This window comes from Columba livia, chromosome Z, assembly GCF_036013475.1.
Source record: "Columba livia isolate bColLiv1 breed racing homer chromosome Z, bColLiv1.pat.W.v2, whole genome shotgun sequence".
Lineage (NCBI taxonomy): Eukaryota > Metazoa > Chordata > Aves > Columbiformes > Columbidae > Columba > Columba livia.
The window spans coordinates 79,872,676-79,891,257 of record NC_088642.1 but is presented as its reverse complement, the minus strand read 5'-3'; the positions used below and the strand labels follow the sequence as shown (position 1 = coordinate 79,891,257).

The 18,582-nt window shown below is 39.6% G+C and overlaps 1 protein-coding gene and 2 non-coding genes across 3 annotated transcripts; all 3 read right to left on the bottom strand.

Moving 5' to 3' along the window:
- Positions 1–16,151: 16,151 nt before the first annotated feature.
- On the bottom strand, positions 16,152–18,532 carry LOC102088232 (cytochrome c oxidase subunit 7C, mitochondrial). The gene is made up of 3 exons (XM_005515921.3): positions 18,325–18,532; positions 17,328–17,473; positions 16,152–16,247 (listed from the first exon to the last, which is right to left on the bottom strand). The coding sequence occupies exons 1-2, from the start codon at positions 18,397–18,399 to the stop codon at positions 17,357–17,359; spliced, it is 192 nt and encodes a 63-aa protein (XP_005515978.1). The 5' UTR covers positions 18,400–18,532; the 3' UTR covers positions 16,152–16,247; positions 17,328–17,356.
- On the bottom strand, positions 16,890–16,951 carry LOC135577468 (small nucleolar RNA Z39). Its single transcript, XR_010469281.1, has one exon. It is a non-coding gene; the product is annotated as a small nucleolar RNA Z39 (small nucleolar RNA).
- Positions 18,004–18,066, bottom strand: LOC135577467 (small nucleolar RNA Z39). The gene has a single exon (XR_010469279.1). It is a non-coding gene; the product is annotated as a small nucleolar RNA Z39 (small nucleolar RNA).
- Positions 18,533–18,582: the final 50 nt, after the last annotated feature.

Genomic DNA, 18,582 nt, shown 5'->3' with positions numbered 1-18,582 from the left:
CCTATATAAAGGTACTAAATACATAATTCTATACAGGTTCTTTTCCAGGATATTTCCCAATGTCTTTCTGTCTTATGGTCAAGAGCTCACTTTGTGTTTGGGCCATCATGTTTATTTCATACCAATGGACCTACCCTCTTTGAATTTGTCTGATCTTTTTCTAACTCTTCCACATGTTTTATTCCCTTGGAGTAATGTGTTCTGCAATGGAATTACATAATCTGCAAAAAAATATATATTTATTTCTGTTTCTGTAGGGTACTTTTAATAAATTAGGAGAATATGAACTGACAACCATTTACTTCCTGCTCAACAAGCGGTCACAGGCAGTACTGAAAATGAGAGTTTCAGTTAGATATTGAACTCAGAGTTTGGACTTTCAGGTCATTCAGACATTGGAGAGGGGCAAAAGGCCACACAGCATAGACACTGGACAGCTTGCTAGCCTTTCTGACTGCAGCACAGTGACATCTAAACCGTAACTGGGAACCAAAAAGACCACGAATGCAACTTCAAATTATACTTTTTCCCCTGAATAATCATATTTGCTATGAGACATAAGTTGTTGCCTATATTCTCTACATGTGTCACCTATAAGTGATATTAATAGCTCCCCAAATTTTCTAATTTTCTGGTAAAAGCTGTTTGCCTTGCTGCTAACTGGGATCTCATATTCACTGAGTTCTGCATTTTCTTCTACTTCTTATGTGTACTTTAACCACTGTCCTTGACTCAAGTCATTAGTTCTGCCTCAATTCACATATACCCTTTCCCTTCAACTGCATTTTTTCCCATGCATGGGGACTATCACATATGGTCCATGGATGACATTCTGCAAATATAATTGTATGTCAATTGTATGGGTTTTGAAGAAACGCTGCAGGTTAAATCCGATTTTATTCTGAAGGTATTCTTCTTTACTTTTCTATTCAAATTACTTCAGTTTCCATTTGACCAATTATTCAGATTCCAGGAAAGAGAAGTGTAACCTGTATTTATCACTTTTTCTTGATCTGTAATTGAACCCCTTGACTCCTCATGCTGCCATCTATCTCTGCAATTGTGTGATGCAAAATACTCTGGATTGCGTCTGTATGAAGGATGCTGAACATGGCAGACCCATGTCTATGAGCCAATTATGTGAACAGGTGACATTGTGGGCCACCACCTCACGTGTTTTACCTTTGAAATTGACCTCTTCTTGCATGTCCATACCTACCATGTATTTGCAGCAGAAAAGGTCAGGCCAACTCAAACTCTAAAACAGGTGGAATAGACAATGAGAGAGCCTAGTAACAACCCACTGCAAATGTTGGTTATGCACTTAGATGAGTGTCAGCTGAAATCCAACCTCATTTCCCTTAGGCAGTCCTTCAGGGATGAACTGGATACACAAACCTGCTTGTTGTCCCTCAAGGGAGCAGTGATCAACCTCTACACAGAGGGCTGTAATCCGTATTTCCCGTTACTGGCAGGTGTGAAACAAGCTGACACTTCATGAAGTGTTTTGTGATCCTTTTGGGATGAAAAAAAGCCATTCTATAAGTAGCATGATCCTCACTGGGCCTTGTGGCTCCCTCATGTGCCAGAAATGAATGGAAAGGAAGAACAGGCCATATCCTTTTTCCTGCTTTGTAAAAGGTCTGCCATAATTTAGACACCTAAAGCACCTCAAATTCACCTTTACTCAAAGCAAATACCTCCTTAGAATATTGTTTTCTCATCCCAAATCACCCCCACAGGTTATAAATGAATTCCTGGAGCCAGCTCACAGAATTGGCTCAGGAGTCAAATACTTGGGAGAAGAATAGAGGGAAGAGAATTGGGCCAGTTCCCACCAGCTGTCCAGAGACCTGATCAACTCATCTGTGCATCTGTGTTAACTCCAACCTGCCAACCAGCCTGTGAAATACACTGATTATTTTGATCTCCTGCATAATGGTATCTTTCAGGATTAGTTTTCTTGTTTTAAGGAGGAACAGGATCAACTCATCGGTATAGAATCAGAATAGTAACACTTAGTCAGGGGTTTTGTGGCCAAATGAGACCCAATGCACTACATTCTTGTGTTAGGTTACAACAGCCATCAAGCAAAAAATTGACCAAATGACTAAGGGGTTGTAACCCACATTTTAGCACCATCTGGTGAAGCAGGCATGATACTCTCTTCCATACTGTGTCCACATTCACCCCTAAGTGTCTCTCATTGAAATTAGCAATTATTTTGGGTGCAGGCCAACAGAAAAATAACAAAGGCTATTGAGAATGGTTTCAAAATATCAGTTTTCAGCTAAATAGCTCTGTGTAAAATGAGACATTCCTGGGCTGTCCTAACAGCCTTTTGGTGTAGGTCAGTAGGGATAACAAGCAGCACTTGCCATGAGTCATTTCTGACAGGATTCAGGACAGAATTAAGGAGCCTGATGCAGGAAACCAAAATATAATCAAAAGGGTGTTTAGTCCTTGTGCCCTTGGCAGATGAGCAATACCTGTACGTAAATGATGGCTTCAATCCACGACTGAACTGTGCATGGATTTTGTTTATTGCTACTGAATTTGGAAGAAGAGTAAATGCTGCCTTTGTATGTTGTTTGTTGTCTTAAAATGGTGGATTTCAAGGTGATTTCTGGTGTGCCCTGCTTATTTGGGTGGGATGGGACTCGGAGTTATGAGCATTGCTCTGGTAAAACTGATTTTACATTAGAATCGGTTGTAATTGAAAGAGTTAGAGTACATCCGGAAGCAACATTAAACAGATTGTGCTAAATATGATGTGTTATGTTAATTAAATATGTCGTTTGAAGGGTAATCAAATATGGTCATAACTTTATTGTCACTGCATGGTCATTTACTAGAAGCCAGTAAACTATGTACTGCTTGTTAAAATCTGAGTGACCTTTTCAAGGCTGAGTAGAGTGCTAAGTATATTAAATGAATCACGTTTCCTTATCTGGCATGACAGATGTTTGATTTTGTTGACATTTGCAGGAATGCACAAACAATTACGACTTCAATTGTTTATTCACCAGAGAATGTGAAGTTACCTGATGGTGCATATATACTGGGGGGGGGTTGTACAATAAATCTTGGTTTTGTTGTTTGTCTCACGTAAGTTTATCAGCATTTAAAAAACATAAGCAACAACAGTTTTCTTCATTGAAAGGTCATTTCTTTAAGACAGATGATTTGTTAGACACTGGCAGTATCCCAGGAAAGCCTGAAACATTTAGCAAATCATTTCCAGACATTGCAGAGAAATCAGGCATCTGCACAAAACTATATGAAAAGGTATCTAATTTAGGCACTCCTGTATTTTCTGAGCCACACCAAATGAAGGAATATTCTATTCTTTTGGGTACTCTTTGAATAGATGAGTAGTATCTGCTGCATGGTTTACTGGGAATTATTTCCCTTTTCCTTGGCAGCAGTCCAGAACATCTAATTTTTTGGCAAACATTTGGGCATGTATTTCAATTTTCTTCCAATTATAATACTTATTATAGTGACACAGCAATGTAAAAACACTGTTGAGAAAATGGAATATGGGAATGATTGCAGTCTTTTGGATCTTCATACGAGACCACTTGAACTGAGCAAAGAAATGAAGTAAGAATTATACAATATTTATTCAGATTCGTGTTATTCAGTGCTATGTAAGTAATCCTTCTGTGCAAAGAATGAAGTTTTAGGAAAGTTGGATTTAATGGCTAAGCACTACAGAATAGGAGGAAATGTAATGGGAAAGTTTTATGAATTGTTTTAATGTCTTCGTTCTGTGCTTATTCATTCCCACATAACAAATACTGTCAGTATAACAGAGAACAACTCTATGCATTCAGACATTTCTGTAAATTTTTACTACCTGTACACCACCGTGCACACACATATGAAAAGAAGGAAGTCAATAACTAGGAAAAGATGCATTAAGTAGAGAAAAGTTGTTTTAGGTGACTGTTTTAGGTCCCCTACAACCGGAACTATTCTGTTCTATTCTAAATAAAACATTGTCACAAAAAGCTGACATGTTTTTTGACAAGATTTGGGGTTTCTTTTCTGCTTCCACAGAGGCTTTACTGTCCATGTGAAATTAAAAGGAATTTCTTAATTAGCTAGACTTTGAATATATCCACTTGCTATTTTATTGTTCCCATGGCAAAACAAAATCTACACAACTTTTTGTTAGGACTTGTCTCTTTAGGAAAAAAAAAAAATCTGTATTTCAAGAAACGTTAATATCTTCTCTAAGGTCTGAAAATACTCAATAAAGAAAACCTGAACTTTCCAAAGTCACTTAACTACATTTTTTTTCTAAATATCTGCTTTATGTGATGTTAACAGTGTCATCTCTGATAACTTAAAACTGTATTTGCATTACTGTGTGACAACACCATAGGGGTTTGGCCCCCTTTTGGGCTTTCAATGGTTTCTGAATCTACTAACTTTTTAAGATTAAAAAAAGCCAAATGTGGCAGAATAACCTCCACAAGAGTATGATGGAGAGGAAAGAAGCACTGAATTTTTGATGTCCTGCAAGAGTAGCAGTGACATTATGAGGCCAGATGGTGCATTACCTCCTAAGTGCTTTTTAATTTTACAAGACTGGAAAATTTTGGAGTATCAGCATTTGAACAGGATTGTCAAATAAGCAGCTCATCATCAGCACCAAACATGATGAGTGTTGAAGTTTCATAGGATGTCTGTTGCTAAGAATGGAGAAACTGTAGTTTTCCAGAGTAGCTAGTGAGATGATACAAAATTTTGCAAAGGAAAATGTTTGGGATTAAGGGTAAGAAACAACATAGTTTTTACAATATTTAGGCTGAAATGTTTCTAAATTGTTTTTAGTTTAATGACTTCTAATTTTTTGGAGTATGGCTTCCCAAACTCTGCATCAATCTGGTGTTCACATAGTGGGTTGGCACACTTTTTCTGAAAAGTTGACCTTCCTGAACCATTTGGGACTGGGTATTCAAACTGAGCACTTTGAATCACAGAATCCCAAACATTGAAAAATTTAAAGTCAGAATAAAGAGATCCATTGCTGTTGTTTTATTTTTACAGATGTCTTAATTTAGTAATGGTTAATGTAGCATCTAAACCACAGATAAGAATCCTGATTTCTGTTTCTTTAGGAAAATTAAGATTATTCTGTTCTTTAGCACACAGCTACCAAAACCCATTCACCCGTGTGTGTCAGTGTGTGTTTTGGTGCTAAAACCACCTCTCTGCTCCCCGAACAGTGACAGGGTGTAGTTTGCACCCACACTTTTTACCCGCATCCCAAACTAGACCTGTCAAAAAAGGTCACTAATCGTTATGCCCATGAAGACTGATGTAGTGAGGAGAAATACCTGGGAAAATTTAGGTCCAAATTTTTCTCCTTTTTTCTTATTGACCTGGTGGGTGGGTGGACAAACACCCTTCGGTGGGCAGTTTTTCTTAAATGTGATTTGTTGCAGCTGTGGGATGTTTTAACCTTGACTTAGTATATCTCATCAAGCAGTGCCTCCACCATTTCATCGTTAGTGAGACAGTTTGAACTTGCGTGTGTTTTTTTTATTCTCTTTTGTCAATAGACTTGCCTTGAATTGTCTCCTCTTTCTGTTTGGCCACTAGCTTTTCAAAGGTCATTGATTTCTAGGGGAGACCGAAGGTTTCATTTAGTAATCTTACCTGAAAACTGCTAGAGGGGGTTAAGAAATGAATGTTTTCAGTCCCTGATGACAGATTGTATTTTCCCTCTCCTATAATTTCAGGAAAAGTTTTTAGAGTATGTATCTGACAGTAATGCTGTTTTCAAAGGCAGAACCTGTGGTTATTTTCTCTCCTTCATGACCTGATTTAGTGGGTGTTCACATGGCTACTGGAGGGGTATCTAAATTTAGCTGGAGAAAGAAGCTGTATGTGTTCACCTCCCACCCAGGGGAGCTTTTGTGCAGAATACAAGAGACTCAGGTTCAATTTCAAGTGATCTCCAGCAGCTTCCAAGGGTGGGCTTTAACACATACAGTTTCAAGTATGGCGATGAGGGTGTGCTCTCAGGACCACCCGCTGGAGCTATTCGATTTTCCAAGGATTATTAAGTATCTGCTGCATAGGAGGGGTGGTTGGGGCATTTTGCTAGGAGTTTTTGTTTAATACATTAAAAATATTAATTATATACAATTGTATTTAAGCAGTCACTGGAGCAAAAGCTGAAAGTCAAGACTTCCATAAAATTATGTTGACTATTAATTTATGGGCTTTCTACAATGAAATGAGAACTAAACCACTAAAAACATAGGACATTATCTCTACCTTGAGCTTGTCTCCTCCCTTGGGACCACAAATGAGGCACCCAATGCCCCAGAGGAAAGGGCAGGTCTGAGTTGTACCCTTGTGCTTGAGACCGTAACAATGCTGATACTCAGCTTTCTGGGGTTCCATATCCCATTCTTAGGGTTGTCTATATAGCAGACCTCAGGAAAATTAACTGGAATTAACTTCTTAAATAATCAACTATCAGAAGTGCTGTTAGTTTTTTCCTGACCTACTTAGTATTAGAGAAACTGGCATTTTTTTTTACATAAATTGATTTCAGAGGTAAAGTTAAACTGAACTGATATAGGGCTACTTTAACTTGAAAGCAGTGTCAAACTGAGAACTAAATGAAGTTTAAATAGTTTTGAAGTCACACCTTCAGCTAGTTAATTGTCCTGTGGATAAGATCTCAGGTGCCTGTACTCTCCTTTTGCATTATGTACTGGGCAGAGGTGCTTAAACTGCGACTAACAAGTTAAATTACGTAGTACCTAAATCGTCTTCAGGAATATCTGTATCTTGCAGAGTATCTGTCTCTCGCAGAACACCTCCCCTTTTGTCCTGCCACTTCAGAATATGAAAAAGGCAACCTTACTTAGGGGTTACCAGCCTTCCCCCTAACATCTCCAAAAAAAAACACAACACAGTTCTTCTCCAGCAAGCTTGGTAAAGCTAGCACTAAAATACTCCCAATTGGGCTGTAAAGAGCCATTACAGCTCCTGACAGCGGGTTGAGATAATAGTGAGTTAACAACTTAACTGCAGCTGTTTGGCTGAAAACAATTTTCTGCAGTGTTGCATTCAGAGGACAGCAGCACGTCTGGAAAAAAAACCCAAATAGGAAAGAAAAGTGAGAGCGGCGAGGCGAGGGGAGCTGATGCACACACAGCCTGCACCGTGTTGGACAACAGTGATGTGCACATTTCCAGAAAAGTTTCCAATTAGCTGTCCCTAAATCTGAAGTGGCAGCACTTCAGGCTGTCAGAAAAAAAAATGAAATAAATAAAATATCCACAAAACAAGGTCTTGGAGAGACCGATCTTCTTCAGAAAGGCACATCTTCTTTAGGTTTTGTCACGGAGAGTCCTCGCAGGTTAATTTAAGGGACAACAGAGTCCAAAACAACTTTTATTAAACCGGTGAGGAACAGGGTTTTAGCACTCCAAAAGTGACTTAAATAAAGGTTTGGATATCAGCTGAGGAAAATTATTTGAGGGGCAGCAACTGATACAACCAATCAGGCGGTCCACAGCGTGCGTACACGTGGCTTCACTCAAAAAAATGCCAGAGCTGGCCCTGAGTCCTGGAGAAGTACACACTTGCCTAACACGGTGCGGGATTATTTTAAAGAGATAAAGTACGCGTTCAAATGCGCACGGAAAGTTACTCATGCATATGTGCACGGGAGGAAAATACACCCACGATTTGGCGAGGGTAAATTTATACGCACTTAAATGGAGCACGGAAAGTTATACGTGCATATGTGCACGGAAAGTATAAGTATACTCGCAATCTTGCAAGAAGTTTTACTTACATCCGTGGTGGTAAGGCAAGCGGAGTCTCCATCCGGGTGGGGGGGGGCGCTCTCCTGGCGGCAGTGGCTAAGCTTGTACTCTGAGAGACCCCCACACAAAAATGGGGCTGGGTCTCGACGAGAGTCCCTTTTTTATCTGATCAGATCTGACTGTAGGCACTCTAGAAGCTTCTCTGCACCCCCCACACTGGCTGTGGGTGCCCCTGAAGCCTCCAAACATCCCCCACACTGGCTGTGGGTGCCCCTGAAGCCTTACCCTGGCCGTTGGCGCCCAGCACTCCCCTCTCCCAATGGCCCAGGAGCCAGGGTGCTCCGGGCCAAACAAAAGAAGCTGTTAGCCTCAAGTAGCAGAGAAAAGGGGAAGATGTGCCATACTGAAGGAGGGAGGGGGGTTTGCATTCTGCCACAGGTTTCACTTTCAATTACCTGGATGTCTCATAGATGTGTGCAAGAAGAATTGGTCATTCATATCAATGACCCATCTATATACGTATGTTTGTTCTTTTCCACACCCTGCCACTGTCTGAGGCAACAGGTAATAGCTTTGGTCAACTGCAAAGCCCAATTTAGTCAAATATCAGTGCTGACTGACGAAGCAGGCTAGTGGCTACCAGGTTTTCCCTTCCTTGAGGATGAGATCTTTATAACTGTCTTTACAAAAGTGTATTTAGTCCAGAGTCACGTAGCACCTTTTTCTGCAATGGAACCAGGCTCCTCTCTGTGACAACCAGTGATAGGACAAGGGGTAATGGATAACAAACTGAAACACAAGAGATTCCACTTAAATTTGAGAAGAAACTTCTTCTCAGTGAGGGTGGCAGAGCCTGGCCCAGGCTGCCCAGGGAGGTTGTGGAGTCTCCTTCTCTGCAGACATTCCAACCCGCCTGGACACCTTCCTGTGTAACCTCATCTGGGTGTTCCTGCTCCATGGGGGGATTGCACTGGATGAGCTTTCCAGGGCCCTTCCAACCCCTGACATTCTGGGATTCTGTGAATGCTTTGTCCAAAGAACCCTCAAGCAATTTCGGATTCTAACAGTGCAATCAAAGTTCTAGAAAAAAGAAACAAAGCCTCAATTTGCACTCTCCCCTCTCAACACTCCCCTTCCATCACCTGTTCAACAGAATTACAAAATTTTATATGCACTGTTTTTTCACAAGTATTACTTCATTTTGTCTCTTAGTTAGGTTCTCAGCAATGCTATTTATACACTGACATTATTCAAAGAGCTGCATGCTCTATATCACTAATGGAAAAGGTGGCACAACCACAGAAAAGAGCTTAATATTATTCATGGAATACTGAAAGAGAAAATGGAACAGCGGATCACATTAATTCCAGCAAATACTATTCTTTTAAACTCATTTAAATGCAAGTCAAACTTACTGAGCATATCATCCTAGAGAGTAACTATCTATTATCTTCTTGCTACAATCAGAGCGAATAAAAGCTGGTTATGGAGCCAGGCAGAGGTTGGTGTCCACAGCTTGCAGGAACATGACATTAACACATCTACCTTTGATAAAACACGTGTGTATGCCAGAGAAAGGGCAATTCTACTTCTACATTTTATTTCTTAATAATTGGAACAATTATTAACTGTATGCATTCCCATCTCTACAGAGGGCCTTATGGTCACCGTTTCTCCATCTGGATCTGCCATAGACCAGTCAATGCTGTTCTGAAGTCTGTGTTTCCATACACCCTGAAATCACAGTAGCCTTCTCATTTCTCTACCTATGTCTCTTTTTTTGTGATAATTGGAGATGTAATTACAATACCTATAACCATAAACTGTCATGTTATTGTGTTCCCGATACCCATTCCAATTTCCAGTTAAGCAATCTAAAGACTTAACCAGTTTCGCCCCACTCTAGATATTTTCACACATGAAAATAATGATTACATGTATCTCTTATGGTTTTTTAATGTACCCCAAAGAGGTGAGGACAGGAAGGAATATTTTTATAGGACCAGACAGCTGGGTTGTATCCCAGCTGTGCTATGACTTAGCGGGTGTAGAATTTCACTTTATTTTATTTGTCATGAAATCAAACCCAATCAATTTCCTTCACATGGAGGCAGCAAAGTTAGTGCTCTTGTTTTTTCCCCTTGACAATTCTATTTAATTTTTAAAATTATACCCACCAATATCACTACACTGAGATTCTGGAAATCAGCCAAGCTAATGAAATGCAATGTATACATGACCTTTGTCTATAAAGAACACAATTAATTTCCAAGTGTTATCCTGTGCAATACTGTCCAAGCTCTCATCCACTGCTTACATTCAAGAAGAATGGCTGCTAATATGGTTGTCAGGACAATTACATCTCTACTTTCACATTTTCTTCCTCAAGCCCAATTTGTTTATAAACCTCTAAATTGTTTCATGTTCCTGTGTTAACCTCAAACAGAAATAAAAATCTCAGGCCACCAAAATCACAAAAAGGAAAAGAGTAGCTGAAAACTTAGAAAATATTTTGAATTTTTAGTATTTAATTAGTAGTAAAAAGATTTTTTAATGTAACTTTCATAAGTAACTCATACTCTAATTATTGTATATGGCAGCAAATCACTTCAAATGGTTGTCAATAACTTAAAGCAACAAAAAACTTATCCCAGGTTTTTCTTGTACTAATATTAATCTGTTATTAAAGGGTTGCCCACAATGGCTCAGAATTGTGGATCATCAAATGCAGTATCCTGTCTCCAATGTCAGTTAATACCAGGTGCTTCAAGGCACAACTGAACAAAACCTGGAATTTCTGTTCTTAAGGGAAAAGATAATCTAATCCACATTGCTTCCTGAAGACTGGATCTGATCTGAAAAGGGTACATTGTAAAAGTAATTGCTGAACATAAATTCCAGAAACATTTGATTTGAAAAATAATAGGTATGATATTTCTCATAAAATTATTTTCAAATTATTATTCTTATCAAATTATTTAATGTAACTGAACACAAGTCCTTCATTCTCCCCTCCAAGTCAATAATAAATTTAATTCCTGTATGATAGTATGTTGCTTAGTGAAGGAGCAGTTCAAAATTGATGTTCCATTTCCCCTCTTTTAAAACAAGCAAACCAAGCAACAGACGCTCTTCAGCCGCCTGACCTGCTGTAGGAGTCACAGCTTGGAGGTGCAAACAGTGAGTTCTTGTCATCGGGACTAGTAATGTTTTCCAGATGTGAAAGACTTTGAGGGTTTAGCTTCTTCTTCTCATTCGTTTCTAAAGAGTTCTAATGATTTATTCCCTCTGCATATTAAAATCTTTCCATACCAGAAAAGTCTTTCAGTAATCTGGGTAGAACGAGAAAATTTCACAGGGTGTTCAACCAATGGTATACAATAGCACTATGATATCTGCAACTATGGTTTCTATCTCTTTCTGTGGAAGAAGTTAACATCCTCCTTGCCTTTTTGACTGCCACTGTACACTGAGTAAATGTTTTCGTTCAGCAGTCCACAATGGTGTCTTCTGCTAGAATGACCATGATTTATTCATGATATATAACTTCCATGAGAGTTCAAATTGCCCCACTACCACTTTGCATCTGTCGACATTGAATTTTATCTGTATCGGGTTGAGTAAGGATTAGCAACCTCTGTACATCTCTGAGATACGTAATATAAACACAGAGAACAAATGTATTTGAGTGTTGCTTTACCATCCTATTTGTGTCAAACATTAATCATTCATTATTTCTAAAAATATCTGACCTCTGATATACTCCCTCTTCCTCTCTCCACCAAAATGCTTCATTTGATAGCTTCAGAGCACTTTGTAAAGGTTTTGCAAATGTTCAGATGTGTTTATGAAACGAGACAAAATAAAGTTCCAGAGTAAGACAGAATGATCCCCAAGCCAGAAACATTCCAAATATTAAAACACAGGAACATCTAAATCAAGTCTGCTTAGATTCAACTGAGAAACTGCTTGAAGACTACTGATACCTAATGCTGAGACATGAACATCTCTGGAAACTGAAACTATTTTGAGTTTCAGTCAAAACAGAATTTGTGAAGGGGAAAACGACAACAAAAAACCTGGAAACAAACAAACATCGAACGTAAAAGATTTTCCTTAAAATTGGCATTCAGCAAGCAAAATATATTATCACCCACATGTGTTATTTCCCAGATGTCCTTTAACCATGATCATTTCCTTAGTACAATTTTAATGACAGAAGCACCACTTACATATTGCTCATTGCCTGTAACTTCAAGCCTGTGTTTTATTTTTTCTGCATCTTTTTTTCATTTTTTATTTTTTTAAATGATTTATCTTTTACGAAGTCAAGGTGTGCTAAAGGGAACCCAAAGGGTTACTTTAAAAGTAAATATTTCATTGGGTACTCAGGTTATTATATAACTGAGCAAGACAGAATATACTTATAAGTTTTGAACAACTTAATCCTACAACTCCTTTAATTAATCTGGTCTGGTTCATTACCATTAAATATCAGTACACATATGCATAGCAACACCTCAATTTTTGGAAAAATTCAGGGCTGAGTATTTCCACATTAATATCTGTGGCGTGAGTGTGTTCAGTGAAGTAATTCCTGGATGAGATTCTGATTCTTTTGAAGTCAACAAGATCAACTAATCTGTCCCCAAACTTGTGCTGGGGGATGACCAGGTTGGGTTTGTCAGGATGTAGAGCTGGGGTTGTCCCATTTGTGAGGTGAATAGAAGACCCGGCAGCTCAGCGCCTCTTGAATAATGCACTAATATCTCAAATTGGACATTTTTTTGAAGTCATTTTATCCAGAGCATTGCTTCCTGAGACCAGCATTGGGTTTCCCAACAGAGAACATTTGGTCTCCCCTAGCATTTTGCTGCTATGGATAGATTTTCCACCATGTGGAACTAGGCATGGAGAAAAAGAGTTGAGAGATCTCACAAACAATGGTTAGCAATAAGCGTATTAAATAAAGAAAAAAAATCTACCCAAGTTTCTCTGGCTTACCTATTTAGCAGTCAATAAGCAAAGAAGAGAGTGGTAGGACTTAAATAGGAAACCATAGAACAGGTAAAACAGAAAAAATTACGACAAACATAATTTTAGGAGTAGCAGTGAAAAAACAAAAGTTGAAAAGGGAAGGTGCTCTAGGCCCTAACATACTCTCCTAAAAATCAAGCTTAGCTATAAGCAGTGGTCTTCTCATAACAGCAAAGAAACTGATATAGTCTGGAGTTGCACCTCTACAAAATGACACTGTCAAACATCTGATATTAACGGTAAGAGCCACACATCTCTCGATGAAAACCAGTATTTTCCACCACAGCAAAGAATTTTAGACTTTGCTTTATTGAACAGTCATGGCTTTATAGATAATCGAGTAATAAAAAATGCCTTTGGGTAAAATGCAGACTGTCCCAGTTTGCATTAACAGAAAGATAGATCAAAACAGATCTGTTAATGTGTTTCTATTACAGAAGTAAAAGTTTTGAAAACCTAAGGGAACCAATTACTTAAGTCAGAAAGAGAACGTATGGACTTGATAATTGATGAGGCTTGAAAATTACTGAAAACTGCATGAGCAAGTCATAGAGAAACAGTCCAAATCTAAAGAGACTAATTACAGCTTTGGCAGCATGTAAGAGTAAGACAGAGTTTGCAATGAATGGAGAATATGGCTACTCATTTTGAAACTTACATTGTGTAATTGTTATGTCAAAAATAGAAGGTAACAACTGGAGAGCTGCACACATCAAAATTAGCAAGTCTCCTCAACCTACACTCAAGAAGTAATTAAATGAGCAGATTGGATTAAAAAGGCTACAAAATTGTATTAAACATTCTTTTTAAAGGATTAATTAATTAATAATGGGACAATATGCACACAGGTTTGTCAAATGATAGTTTATGACTAACACAATGCATTTAGTCAGCTAAATTATCCAAAGCAGGACTGATGTGCTTTAATTTTTCTATGATGTACTGGCATAGAGAGTGGGAGCAGACAAATAACAGTAGGAAGACAACCATGAGTGCAGCGGAGGTTGAGATCATCCCCCACTGTGCCTCACAGCTGCAGTGACAGAAATCAAGTAAAAAAGCAGGAGATGAAAGGTTATGGGTATTGCGATTCACATCAGTAATTTTTATAAGTCGGTGGCAGGGTTGGAAACATGGTCATAATTTGAAAACTTCTTATAACTAGTAGCCCCCAGGACCTCTCTGCTCCTAAGTAAATGACCATGATCCATCAATGTAGTGACACTGGGAAGAAAAAGATGAGTACAGTTTTTAGAATACATCATGAGAGCATTAAATCTAAAAATAACTCTTTCAAGTATAACCACCCATGCTCAAAAGTATATTTAAGCAGAAAAAGTACAGAGAAGGGAATGATATTCAGAACTGAGACTTTGTTTCAAGCAGATTAAAGGAACTGGTTTGCTTAGCCCACAAGATGCTTGCAGATGATGCTCACTCTTTCCAAATGCATCAAGGACGGGGAGTAAGGGTGGAAATAACAACAAAAACAACCAAACCAACTAAACTGTTATTAAAGAACAAGCACAGTGAGCTATGTACAAATAAATGCAGTGCAAAGTGCGTTTGTGAAAGAAATGAGACCCTGTAACAGGATGCCATTAGGACTTGCCTTGTGCAACAGACATTTGATTTGTGCGTCTGCAGCAGGAGGCAAATGAGACTTTGTCACCTAAGAGCTCCAATTTTGATTTTTTTGCATTAAAAGGGCAGTTTTTTTTTTTTTTAATAGGACCTGAGTTTTTCCAGGAATTCCCAACATCTAGACCAAGAAATGTGCACCTTTTCTGGATTCCCTAGCTGTCTCAGCATGATGTTCCTGCATCACCTACAGTGCACACCATTTATCTTCTCTGTAAATCTTTGTTGAAAGGTATTACTCTGTAGACAGACAGTAACAAACAAATTATACCATGTAATTCTATCTCTGTCATAGCTATCAGGCATTCTTACTTTGAATCTATTAGTTCAGGATGTTTCCTTCGAATCTTGCTTTCTTCATGATCATTTTTCTGCAGACTTTGCTGGCCTTTTGATCAAGATCACCATGCATCACTACGCTTCCTTCTAGCTCTAGTAAAAAAAGTTGTGGCAAGACAATATCACTCTTTTGTTCCCAGCTCAGGGTCTTCCAACGCTAGTCATCAGCACTCTAAGTCAACCCCAAAAAGCACCACTCTGTTACAACAGTCTTTTATTGTTTCTGTACTCGCTTCTACTCATATTTGATGACGAATTAGTATTCGTACAGCTTTGGACTGGACAACAGAAGTGCAGCTTCCACGAAGCAACCACTCAGTCCATGGACTGGCAGATATTTGCAAGCCACATTAAATGCACCGTGATAGGGCAAACGTGCTTTAAGGAAAAAAAAAGTAAATAAAAAAATCAACAAACAAAACCAGAAAACCTCAGGGAAGGAAAGCAACTCAGAATACTTACCATCTAAAGGCATTATTGACAAGGGCGAAGTAACCATTATTGGGTTACACCAGTGCTTTTCATACCCTGTCTTGAGACAATGAGGTTGTTTCAACCAAAATGGATGTGAAAATTACTTTCTGCTTGTGCTGTTAACAGGGCCACTAATGCAAACACCTGCCTGTCACATTCAAGTTGGCAGAAATATCCCAACAGCAACATTTACAGCTCCCAGACTACCCTTGATTACACAGGCCCCAACATTAGGCACAACCCTGTGCTAAGACTACAGCTACAAAATGAAACCTCTCAATTCTTCCCAAATAGCTACAAATTTGCAGCAGTATCAGAGTTCTGATAAACTAGAGAATATCATCAACACATTTTCTGGTCAGAATCGTAGTTACTTTTGCTGTACATGTTTTCCAGACTACTTCATTATCCAAACCTGAAGACTAGGCAGAGCAGGTATTCCTGCTCAGGGCAACCGCACCAGTAACAGCAGCTCTTTTCTGTGTGGAAACAAAGCCAAGTAAAACATTCTCAACCGATCAGCCGAAAATACTCAAGATGAAAATTCTGCACCATGAGTTACGGTGGCAGCATACTCACTGTGAGGCTCACTGGTCACAATGTGTCCCAGGACATTACTCTGTGAGTAGTCTGAAGGGTACTTGAGAAAACCACATGGCTTAATAAAGCTATTTAAGCACCTGACTAGAAATGTTAATCCAGTTTTGAAATGTGCTTTTTCCAACCCTCTCATTTTATACCTAAAGACAATTACTGCTCAATTTAGTGTCAATATACTGCAATTTGAAAGGGTTCTTAGTATACACCACCTGTCAAAAGCACTTTAAGAGTTTCACAAAACACATAGACCAAGACTTTCAGATTTAAGATTTTATTTAGTCACAACCAGCATGGTACACAATTGCAGCTATCCTTGTTCCATTCAAAGATGCTGTGTAGAAGACTTTATCCCTGCAAGGAAAAAACAAAGAATTAACAAATAAAGAACTTCAATATCTTTGCATCTAGAAACACTATAAAGATATGCTTTAACTAGAATTTTAATGGACTTTCCTTCGTCTACCACATACTTTTGTAGCAGAGGCCTTGACTTACATAAAACCACACAGTTCTAAATGCTCAGGTTCAACACAAGTCTCCCATTCTTTTATCCTTAGTTTAAGAGCTAAAACCACCAGACTAGCCAAACAATTACATAAATTATTTCAATTGGTTTTAATTATGAGATTCCAGGGAGGACGGTTATTTCCTTCCAAGAACTACCTGGGTAATTCAAGCTCCTGAAGACTTACTGTTTCTCGGATTGCAGAACTGACAATACCAGATATTTCCAAAGTGAAATCAGATGAGGATAAACTCAAGTGGCCTTTCAACTGGAAGCAGAATGCTTGCACAGCCTGAACTACGTCTGAGGTTTGCTTTGTCTTGTTAGAATCATCAACACTAATTATAATCACTTGTGCTGTCAGTGACCTTATTTTAAGTGGACTTTATCTCATAAACGGTTAGGAATGTTGTATGTAGATGGTGTGACTGTTCTGACATGGTTGACATAAGTCCAAGAAATCTTGTTTTCCACTGAGTTTTAACTGGCACATCAGCAAGCGTTTACAGTATCACAGTTTCTCATACCGTTCGGTTCACATCACACATGCCAGTTCTTCCTACAGATTGCGTCAAATGTAGCTTTGTTTCCTCTAAAGGTGGTAGACATGGTTTTGGTTAGTTATTATCCCAGTCAAATGAGTAGCAGCACTCTTCAGTTAACATATCTGTGGACTATTAAGAAGCTGCAGTCAGAGGTGCAGCCTTTGGGGAGTCGAAATTCACATGTCACTGACAGTGCAGCAGTGTGGTGAAGCAAACAAACTTATTATGTGAGCTTAGATGCCACTGCTGACCACAAACTCTAAGCACCTGGATTGCAAAAGGGGGAACATTTTAAAAGTGGTTTTATAAGAGAAAACACTCCTCAAAGCTTAGTTTTGACTACAGATTCTGCTATGGAATCTAAAAATAAAACCAACGTACCCAATTAGTGCAATTACAGTCTGTCCCCTTCATTTCTTAAGCAGCTGGTGTCTGACTATAACAAAAGGGGCGACAAATCCACTTCCAAAGAATGCACACATTACTCCAAGCAATCGCCACTTGTTTTCCACAGAAAATGGGAGGTTCTAGAAAAAAAAAAAAAGAATTTTAGTTTTGCAATCAATATAGTAATTACTTCCTCATTGACTTGTAAACGGTGAGAGGCCCAGACCACTAACAGGTGGAGTCAAGCTGATAAAATAAATATTCAGTAAATATTCAGTATCAAAACAACTTCCCTTCCTCTCAAGCAAAGAAACACAGTAACTAAAATATGATCTTTAGAGGTTATTTTGTCCATTCTTCCCCTCCCCCCATCAATCCAAAGCAGGGCCAGTTCACTGAAGGCCTCATCCAGCCAAGCAAAAGCATCCCTAAAGATTCAGATCCCACAGACTCTCCAGGCAATCTGTTCACATATTTAATTACCTTCATTGTGAAGATTTTTTTTTTGTGTGTGTAGCCTCATCTAGGTGTTCCTGCTCAGGCAGGGGGATTGGACTATACGATCTTTCAAGGTCTCTTCTTCCAACCCCTAACATTGTTGTTTTCCTCATGTTCACTAGCCATGTAAAATTCACTTTCAGACGTAGGACTCAACATGCTAAGCATAAAGTACATCAGAAAGCGTTTACAGTATCACTGTTGTCCCTCATACTGTAATGCTCATCATCTGTACCACTGAAGTGGAAGGTTGCAGGGGAGGACACTGAAGGCATATGCAGCAGAATTTGCTTTGCTGCGACTATAAAAAGACCCCAAAGCCCACCCTGGAGAGCTGGCAAGAGGGAAGCCGTTACTCTGCTCCTCGCAACAGCATCCACTCGCTGGGGTCCTAGAATCCCCCTCCAAACCGCGGCGGGCCCTCCCGCTTCCCACGACCTTCAGGCCGCGCCGCAGCGGGCCTGGGCCGCGGCCTGTCCCCGCCGCCCGTTACCTTCCCAGGGCCTTCCTCATAGTGGCTCCTGCGGAGGGCGGAGGTGGCGAACCTGCGGACACCGGCAGCCAGCATGGTACCTACGGGGCAGCCCAGCGACCCTGTGCCCTGCGCGACCTTCCCCCAGCAGCGCCGGCGCCTTCTGCGAGCGCGGCCGGAAGCGGGGTGGGGAAAGAGCTCGCCCCTGGGGCATGATGGGAGTTGTAGTACCGCGCGATCACGTGGCTCGGAGCGGCGGCCTGCGGTTGGACGCACTCG

Bases quoted from the DNA above. Each gene is read 5' to 3' on its own strand.
- LOC102088232 (XM_005515921.3), bottom strand. From the start codon at position 18,399: ATGCTGGCTGCCGGTGTCCGCAGGTTCGCCACCTCCGCCCTCCGCAGG. The intron at 17,474-18,324 runs GTAACGGGCGGC...TTTTTTTTCTAG, and splicing joins ATGAGGAAGGCCCTGGGAAG to AACCTCCCATTTTCTGTGGA.